Source organism: Montipora capricornis, chromosome 9 (assembly GCF_036669925.1).
Source record: "Montipora capricornis isolate CH-2021 chromosome 9, ASM3666992v2, whole genome shotgun sequence".
NCBI lineage: Eukaryota > Metazoa > Cnidaria > Anthozoa > Scleractinia > Acroporidae > Montipora > Montipora capricornis.
In genome coordinates this window covers 34,163,110-34,173,109 of record NC_090891.1, presented here as the reverse complement: position 1 = coordinate 34,173,109, position 10,000 = coordinate 34,163,110, and the positions used below count along the sequence as shown (strand labels likewise).

Sequence of the window (10,000 nt, the reverse complement as noted above, 5' to 3'; positions counted from 1 at the left end):
AGAGGTGGGCATCTGGATTTGCACCCAGAGGCAAACACTACTGTTCCCGTGGAGGCGGTTAACAAACCTTCCTTGCGGAGATCTAGTAGAGAAATCAAACGTAGAAGACTCATAGAGGAAGTCAAGGTTTGACATTAATGTTGTATTGTACTTAGTTTAGCTTTGTTGTGACTTGTACCCATTAGGGGGGGAGAGATGTTACATACATGTCACGCATGCGCAGTTGAATAAAGGGTTCAGACCTCGTGGTCTGCTTTTGAGGTTAATCAACGTGGCGTCAAGTGTGGTTGTTTATCTAGTCGCTCTACCTCGGAATACAACAGTATGTATGTATGTATGTAATTCATTGGCTAAAAATTGTTCATTAAATCCAAAATGACGTTCGAACCGCAACGAAAGATGGTTCGTTAATTTTTTCAGCACAGAAAACATCCCGCTATCTTTGTAACGTCAATTAAAAATTAAATTTCTTTTTCTAAAAAGCTGTGACCCGCCACATGTTCCTGAGAACTGTATTTCGTCGCATTAATTGTGATGAAATACCACTGGGAAAAAACTAGCATATCGTCGGCGACATGTTCCAACATGAACCATACCCAGCATAGCGGAAGCGGTAAAACCGCTGGCAAATCCTTAACTTGGTTCTTTAAAAGACTGCCCTCACAAAAATATCCAGCCAGGTGAACAGAGGGGCCCAAGAGGAAGGAACGTGTTTTGAATATTAGTTCACATGGCGAACAATGAGGTCATGAATGACAGTGGCTGCTCACAATACCATTGTTTTAAAGAAAAGCCACCTTTCAACCCGTTCGAAAACAACTCTGGGTAGAAAAAATGCGAGAAAATATAAAATATGTTTTATTTTTTGCTTTTGTTCAACGATCTGGTAAATTTTATTGAGAAAGAAAGAAGTCAAAACCTGCAAATGTCTGACTTTAAGATCAGCAGGAAATGATTAATAAACAATTTTTCTTGGAGGAAAGGAATCGTGGGTTGTTAGTTAGTTTTGTTTTGAAATCAGTGGCAATCAACCGAGAACGTATACGACTTCAAATAAGTGAAAATGCCGGCTTGTCTTCCGCAAGCTACCGTTGCCTGGTACATATTCAATAACCAAAAATAAGCAAAGAAAGCAAATTCAAAAACGAAACATGTATGATAGAATGGGAGTTTTAACTGATGTCATAATTTTTTTTTCCTGACGTAAGATGCATTTTGCATGAAATTACAAAGGAAAGTCGAAATGTTTGTCGTTGCGTGTTTGAGCTATGTCCGAATGCGGATATTCATATATTTTTTAAAAACCTCGATAAAAGCGCAAACTCATTGTTTGATTTAAGGGTATCCTTACCTTTCTAGTCTCTGATACAAAAAGTTAACCAAGATATTATATTTTTGTCATGGAGTTTACAGTATCAGACAATCTGACCTTTTTTAATATATAATTTATAGAAGAGGAGGATAAAATATATAAGATTTTAAATCTCGCAATCTTTGCCAGTGCCACCAAAAGTCAGATTTTTGCATTGAAATGGAAATTAGTGACAGGCTCGGGAAATGTGTGTATTTACATTCGGCAGGTGCATGAGTGTAATAGCTTCGAACTTGCGCACATAGCAAATAGCTTTTAAGGAAGGCACGCGTTTCAATCAGGCTCTTTGACGTTTCGCTTGCTTTATAGGATATTCAGTTTTTACGCCGTTCGTGGGCAAAATTCATTATAATCACGTGAAACGATTTAGATAAAGTGAGAATTCGTGTCGACATATAAGGGGAGTTTTTAGGTTTCTCTTCTTAGCAATTTCCTTCGTTTACAAACCTCTATTGTCATGAAGAATGTCGATTTTTATTAATACTGCAACATTTAGGGTTGACGGTGAGCAGAGCAACGCAGTTCCACGGAAGCCAAATTGACTTGATTTACCAGAGGTTCCGTTAAAATTCGGAGCATGAACTATTCTAACCCAAAGGTTGGCAATGCTACGCATGGTCAGGAGCACGCATCTGGCTCATCACTTACAGCGTTTGTTGTCATTCAAAGCGTTCTCATTGCCCTGTTGATGATCGTTGCTGCAGTTGCCAATGGTTTTGTTTGTCGTTGTATTCTAGCTCATCGATCTTTGCGGACTATCACAAACTCCTTTATCTTTAATCTGGCCGCGACGGACTTTTTGTTATCCGTGCTTTGCATGCCGTTTGCTCTCGTATCCGCCATCCTGGGCATCTGGGTCTTTGGCAAGGTCATGTGTGTGCTAACAGGTTTATTGCTATCTGTTCTCTGCATTGCATCAATACTAACACTTGTTTTAGTAGCTATTGACCGCTACCTGGCGATATGCCGTCCACTAAAATACTGTACCATTATAACACGGCAAAAAAGCGTGATAATGCTGGTATACATTTGGCTACAAGCTGCTTTATGCGCTATTTTGCCACTTCTTGGTTGGGGTCAAGGATACACCTTTGTTAAAGAAGAATGTATTTGCAGACCAGAGTTTGGAAAACCTTCGGTTGACAATGGGTACACTATTTTTTTGTTTGTTGCCTGTTTCGTTGGACCATTTTCTATTATCGCTTTTACTTATGTTTCTATCCTGTGTACGGCCAGAAGACAATTTCGACGAGTTCATCACGTTCGGATAACTGTAGCGGCAAACATAGATGTGCAACAAAGCACTTCACGGTTGAACGTTAATTATGCGAACAACGGAAATGAAAGTACAGTGATCGCACACTCACCAGAAAACACGGTTATTGGGGATGAAATAACCTCTACAACTAACACATCACGCTTAAAGAGACTGTATGCCCCGAAAGTGATTCAAAGACGGCGCGCACAAAAGGCACGTGGATTCAAAATGTTGTGGATAATTGTTTTGGTCTTCCTTATCTGTTGGAGTCCTTACTTTATTTTCATATTTTACAGTTCTATACATCAAAGCAATTTGTCGAAAACTGTCAAAGTTCCCACAATGTTGCTCACGTTTCTCAACAGCGCCTTGAATCCCTTTTTGTACGGGTTTTTAAATGGCAAATTCCGCTCCAGTCTGCAGGAATTTATCGGACAGAAATTTCTTTTTTGCAAGCTGAAACGTAACGATGAATCGCGGGTATATCACATCACTTGCTTTCCTCATCGATCTAATAGGATACAGTGGCTCGACTGACAGACACCCCATTGAGCTCGCTTTATGCCAGCTGTGACAAATGGTAATAGCGGCCGAGAACGTCTAGAATTGGTTAGGATTTAGGGTTCAAAACGGTGTAAATGAAGACTTTCGATGTATAAGCCTGCAAGTGCTGAGGTGTTCCTTGTGTTTTCAACAAATTAAAGAGATACGTCAAGACCGCGTTTTTAAGGGAGCCCTTCCTGTCCGGAGTAAATGTCTTAAAATGGTGTCAACAATTAACAAACAACAAATGTCTTTTATTTATACCACACAATGGCAACGGAGAGAGGAAAAAGACAATATTACATATGTAAGGTATAAAGCTGCTTAGAAAATAACTATAAAGCTAATCCAGCGAGGAGGCACAATAATAGAGGGAGTATCGAATTGTCTTTGCGAGCATTTGCGAGCAGTGTGTTTATTTTTGCGAGCACGATCAGTTGTCAATTTTTTTCTTACGAGAAGCGAGCATTTAACAAAATACAGATGGTGAGCAGCGAACTCTTAAGGAAAATGCATATGGCGAGCAGCGGGCACTTCGTGTACTTCGTAAATTTTCCGCTAGCCGGAATTTCTCTTTTACCAGGGGCACCCAACGAGAATATAGTTCAAAACCACTTACACAAAGCATTGTTAAACGTATTTTGGTATTTAAACGGTAGATACAGGCATATTTTTATCCCCTAAGAATTTTTCATCTGTTCGTATTTCCTAGCTGAAAGTGTAGTGATCCGAAAATTATAGGGATCAAAGCTTACCTTTTCGAAAATTTCAGCCAGAAAAAAGGCTCCCGAAAATTCTAGGTGACCTTTTTAGGGTAAAAAATCCGTTAACAATGGGCAATTATACCATTTTTTAGATGTTCCAAAATCCCAGGACAGGCAGGGAAGCAAGAAATTTTACAACAAATGCTCCGAAAATTCTAGATCTCAAATCGTCTTCCGAACAGATATTTTCCGAAAATTGACGTTGGGTGCCTTGGCCGGCGAGCAGGCCCTCCGATGGACTGGGTTGACGGTAGAATGAGGGCCGCTCTCCTTCCCTCCCACCGCAGAGAGAGAGCCTGCTCGCAGGCTATGGGTGCCCCTGTTTTATTAATAGGAAACATTGTTTTGCGCCAAGCAATAGTTAATAATCTGGCTGACACCTCCAAAACAGAACAAAAGGTGCAAAGTTAGGGCGGTTCAACCAAGCCCTGCAGCTTACAGTCAAATGTGCCGTGCTGGATATCAAATTACGTCACGCAGCTTTACGTGAGTCAGTGGGTGGACGTTCAAGAACTTCAAGAGCTCTCAAATCTCTCAAGGAGATCTACTTGATCCAAAGCCCGCGATCTAAAGTTCCCCATCTTCTAACCCGACGCTAAAATGGAAAATATGCTTTTTTTTGATTATGTAGTTCCTGTGAAATGTAAATAATGTGACATTTAGGGTTAGGGTTAGTGTAAATAACGTGACATTTAGTGTACCAAGCATTTGGGCTTCGGTTTTGATGATCGGCAAGCTGGTTTGCCGGGTAGACTTTCATATACCGGACCAAAATTGCGGAAGACAAAAGAACCATTGTTATTCTGATTAGGCCTTGTTGATTAGGTATTGTTAAGTTCGCTTTGTTCTTTTGTTTTATGGACGTTAATTGCTGATTGACTGAAAAATATTCAACGCAATGAAGCTTTATTTATTTCGAGGCCTCAAGAATCTAACCAATTACAGCCGCACAGATCTAACAAGCTCTAGTACTTACTAGCTCTGTAGGTCAAATAGTTGTCTATTCTCATCCGTCTCCCTCACACCTATAGCTGAGTATGGGCACCAACAGTCTCGTGTCGAAAATAACCCTAAAATACTACGGAGGAGACCACAAAGCCCACGCAAGAAAAATGTCCATCCTCAAAGCGAGAACCCCAAACTAAAAACCCCATCCTAACAACACAGAAATTAGGAATAAGGAAAGGCCGATGAATGGGGAAGAATGTTAACAGCAAACCAAACGACATGCGAAAAGAATTACCCGCGAAGCCTTAGAAGCAGGGCGAATAGCAAACGAAAGGAAATTTTAGCCCGCAAGGCGCACAAAAAAGGCAAACCGTTAACAGCAGGGCAAAGAACATACGAAGATAAAATTGCCCGCAAAGCCCACACGAAAAGAGAGCAAACGTTAAGAAGCAGGGCAAATAACAAACCAAACCAATTTATAGCCCGCAACGGCAAATAAAATAACATGAAATTAGAATTGCCCGCAAAGCCCACGTGAAAAGAGGGCAGACGTTAGAAGCAGGGCAAATATAGCCGGCAACGGCAAATAAAATAACATATGAAATTAGAATTGCCCGCAAAGCCCACGTTAAAAAAGGGCAAAATGTTAACAAGGAAATTTTAGCCCGCAAGGCGCACAAAAAAGGCAAACCGTTAACAGCAGGGCAAAGAACATACGAAATAAAACTGCCCGCAAAGCCCACACGAAAAGAGGGCAAACGTTAAGAAGCAGAGCGAATAATATACTAAACCAAAATATAGCCCGCAACGGCAAATAAAATAACATATGAAATTAGAATTGCCCGCAAAGCTCTCGTGAAAAGAGGGCAGTCGTTAGAAGCAGGGCAAATAACAAACCAAACCAAATTATAGCCCGCAAAGCCCACACAAGGGGCAAAAACGTTAAGAGCAGGGCAAACAACATATGAAGTTAAAAAATAGCCCGCAAAGCCCGCAAATAAAAAGGGCAAAACGTTCAAAGCAGGGCAAACGAGCAAAGCGGTAAAAGTAAAACAAGGCGGACGAAAACAAACAGAAGCGTAGAACCGAATCAGAAACAAAACACTCGAGAACCAGAGCGAAACACGAGACAAAGGACAGAGAAAATAGAGTTTCACAAAACCTCCAAAGAAACTTCATCAACTTGAGCCGACGCGCGGGCTTGCACTGCTGGCGCTTGGGCTTCGTCAGGAGCTGGGTTTTGCAAAACAGCCTGGGCTTCTTGAACAGCATTAGCTGGAACCTGAGGGTCAGGCATGGTGAAACTATCTGCACGCAGCTTCGAGAGAATAGCGTTATTCCTTTGTTTACTCCTCCTTTTATACGTGCGAGGTGAGACCGCTGCGAATAGCACTGAAATTTCGAGCAATCGAGCACATTTTAACGGGAATCCGAGCATGCGACCACTTGCAAAAAAATTTGCGAGCACAAGCAAGCGGGTACCCGTGTAATTTTTGCGAGAAATTCGAACAAAGGCCAAATCTTGCGAGCACTTTTAAATTGAATAGAACCATTCGATACCCTTAATAAACGATTCTTGTTGCCTTTTATGCAATGCAATCAGGATGTAGAGTAGTTACGTACTGAGTATTGCCCCAGATGGTAGCACCGTACATAGGAAAAGGGCAAATAAGAGAAAAATACATCTGTTTTAAAATAGTAAGAGAAACATAATGACGCAAGGTAGCTAGGATCCCAGTACCCCAAGAGATTTTCTTGCTTAGCTGCTGAATGTGTTCCTTGAAATTAAGATGAGTATCTACTACAACTCCAAGATATTTAACAATTATGGGGCACCTACTCGATTAGTTTCATAAGCTATTTAGGTGTCCCAAACTCTTCACAATCAACTTTGTATTAAAACTGTTTGTTTACCATTTATCCTTTCTTCTTTTCCCCTAACATTTTATTTCTTAATCAGAATTGTAATATTTCATTAGTACTATGTATCTTCTTCAATATTTAATTTGTAAATATTCATATGTATATTCTATTTTTCTTTTTCCAACACTGTAAATTAATGTTTGTGTGAGTTTAAATTAAAATTGATTGATTGATTGATTGATTGATTATTCCATAAGCGCGCGTTGGATATGAGATGGTAAATAGCCAACGAGGCGCGTAGCGCCGAGTTGGCTATAACCAGTCTCATATCCAACAAGCGCGAATGGAATAATTGTTTTATTAAATTCCTTCAACTCCAAAAATTTGAAAGTACGAATTAAATACGAGCGGAAAAAGCGAGCAAATCCGAGCGAAATCGAAAAAAACTTGATGAGAACTGATGCGATGTTGTGTAATACCTTGTTGTCAGACAGACGCAGGCTCATCACAAAAACATTTCTTGTCTTTTCGCGTACTTCTAAACGTCGGAATTGATCCAAACTTTCCACAATTTTTTTTTTTTTTCTCCTTTTTGGCTTTATTCAAAGAGTAATTTCGCATTCCGGCGAAAACATTTTTAGTTTAGCAACTCTTAACGCAATCATTTACCATATAAGGTCAAACCAAGGTATATGAGCTGATAACCGAGATTGAGTGAACCAATCAGAGCACGCGAAATGCATTATCCGAGGTTGAGAATTTAATAATTTGATATTATCCTTTTGTTTAATTGGCGTTTGGTTTACTTTTATCAAAATGGCTTTAGCCGTTTTTGTCGGAAAAGGGTGGAAGATAAAATTCGTTTTATCAATATTTAAGGACAGTTTGTTAGCACCAAGCCAATTCTTGATTCACTCTTGTTTCTAAGGAATCCAAAGATGAATCTGTTAAGAATAAGATTGAATTGCCTTGAATCAAACGCAGTGGAGCAGTTACTAAAATCGTTAATAGATATTTACGAAGTATTACCAATGGATACAAATTGAGATCGGTTAGATAGATAGGAAACAAACCAGTCATAAACAGTACCACGGATGTCGTATGAGTATATTTTAGCTAGCAAGATGCTATGTGGTCACATTGTCAAAAGCTTTACGGAGATCAAGGAATATGCCACAGAAAAGTTGGCCACCATCGATTGCTGTCTGAATTTTGTCAGTAATTAACAGCAGGGCATGCTCAGTTGAATGATTTGCACCAAAACCAAACGGTAGAAAAAAATATATTATGTTTATCTAGAAATATTGTTAGCCTAGTAAAAATTAACTTTTCTAGAATCTGATTAAAAATTGACAGAAGAGAATTGACGAGAATATCTTAAGGAATATGTGAGTGAGTAGGTGACCAACTGGGTCAGCGAGATTATTAAGCTGGCAGAGTTTGCTCTCTCTCAACCACAATCGTGTTATGCTGCTTACATCTTTGGCCTGAAACATCGTTGGACTTATTTTTTGAGAACTCTGCCAGATATTCAAGATCTATTAGAGCCGCTGGGGAACGTCATATCTAAGGTGCTTATCCCTGCAATTACGGAGCATAGGTGCACTTGGCAAGACAGGGACATTCTAGCACTGCCAGTCCGTCCACGTCTTGAAGCAAATTTCGAGCAATCCTCCTCTCTTGAAGTTACCACCCCGCTGGTTCAACGGATCGTGGCTCAGACCCATCAGATGCCGGATGATGCTCTTGTCAAGCCACTACAACAGGCAGTGAGGAGTGAGAGAGTAAAGGCGCTTCAAGACAGGGCAGGGCATATCTGAGAGGTAGCTCCACAGAAAGTCCAGCGAACACTTGACCTTGCCGTGGAAAAAGAGTCATCAGTTTGGCTAACGGTTTTCCACCTTCGTGAAATGGGTTTATCTAAATAAGAGGGAGTTCCGTGACGCAATCAAATTACGCTACGATTGGCCGGTTGATAATATCCCCTCCATCTACGTGGAGGCGACATTTTTACAGTAGACCACGCAATGATATGCAAGCCAAGTGGGTTCGTTGCCCAACGTCACAATGAGCTGAGAGATTTAGAAGCCGAACTCCTGAGTATGGTATGTAGTGATGTTCAGATGGAGCCTGTCCTTCAAGGTATCTCGGGAGAACAGCTAGGAAGGGGTTCTAATCGAGCTCCAGATGCGAGATTAGATATCCACGCGCGCGGTTTCTGGGAGAACCAAACGATCAGCATTCTTTGATGTGAGGGTCTGTCACCCTAATGCTGATTCGTATAGGAACCTGGAACTCCGACAAATATACCGCAATCACGAGAACGAAAAGAAGCGCCCATACTCGTCATTCCCTGCTCGTTGGCCACTTTGACTCCTCTCTTTATGTTTACGACGGAACACTTTTTTGGATTGCATTCGAGTCCGATATTCAGCTTCTGGGTTGAGGCAGCAAAGACTTTGAGGTCATCGATATACAATATGGGTGTGACTTTGGTACTCATTGGTTTAGAGAGTCGATATCCTTCTGTAGCATTGAGTTTCCACGCGACAGGATTCAGACAAATTGTGAACAGCCTTGGACACAGCGAATCGCCTTGGGGAAATCCTCTGTTGAAGTGATTACGTCTGATACTTCAGGCCCAATTTTGGTTGTTGTGACGATCTTGGTATTCCATGAATTGCACAATTTGGTTAGCCTTTTTCTTATGCATATTGGAAAGCGATATACATCCATCATCTCACATAGCCAGTAGTGGTCAACAGAATCATACGCTTTGGTTATGTCTATCCATGCCATGCTTAAATTCCTTCTACCTCGATGACAATCTTGAGTAACCATTCTATCAACGTGTAGATTATCTGTTGTGCCACTACATCCTTCCGTAGCACCTCTCTGTTGCTTCTCCATTGGCTCATACCTGTTTAGGTGTTCGTCCATAGGCCTTAGCATACAAGATGTGAACCATTTATATATAGTGTTAAGGCAGGTAATCGGCCTTTGGTTGTCGCTTGTGAAGTTTCCTTCTTTCGGGATTAAAGATTTTTTACCTCCAGTAAACCATGCTGGATAGTTGGAATCAACTTTTGAAGTTGACTTGAAACACCGTGTCACTCCTTGGTAAAGGATTTCTGTGTTTTTCAACCACTAGTTTGCTAGTTTATCAGGTCCCGGAGCACTCCAGTTCCTCTTCCTCTTAACTGGTTTAAGCACTTGTTCAAGCTCTAGATTCCATTCCTCCTCGGACGGGGC

General features: G+C 40.8%; 1 protein-coding gene across 1 annotated transcript; it reads left to right on the top strand.

Moving 5' to 3' along the window:
* The first annotated feature begins 1,811 nt into the window (after positions 1–1,811).
* Positions 1,812–3,541, top strand: LOC138016482 (alpha-1A adrenergic receptor-like). Its single transcript, XM_068863616.1, has one exon. It carries the CDS (start codon positions 1,950–1,952, stop codon positions 3,165–3,167), a length of 1,218 nt encoding a protein of 405 aa, XP_068719717.1. The 5' UTR covers positions 1,812–1,949; the 3' UTR covers positions 3,168–3,541.
* The last annotated feature ends 6,459 nt before the right edge of the window (positions 3,542–10,000 follow it).

Coding starts and splice junctions, on each gene's coding strand:
- LOC138016482 (XM_068863616.1), top strand. CDS start 1,950: ATGAACTATTCTAACCCAAAGGTTGGCAATGCTACGCATGGTCAGGAG.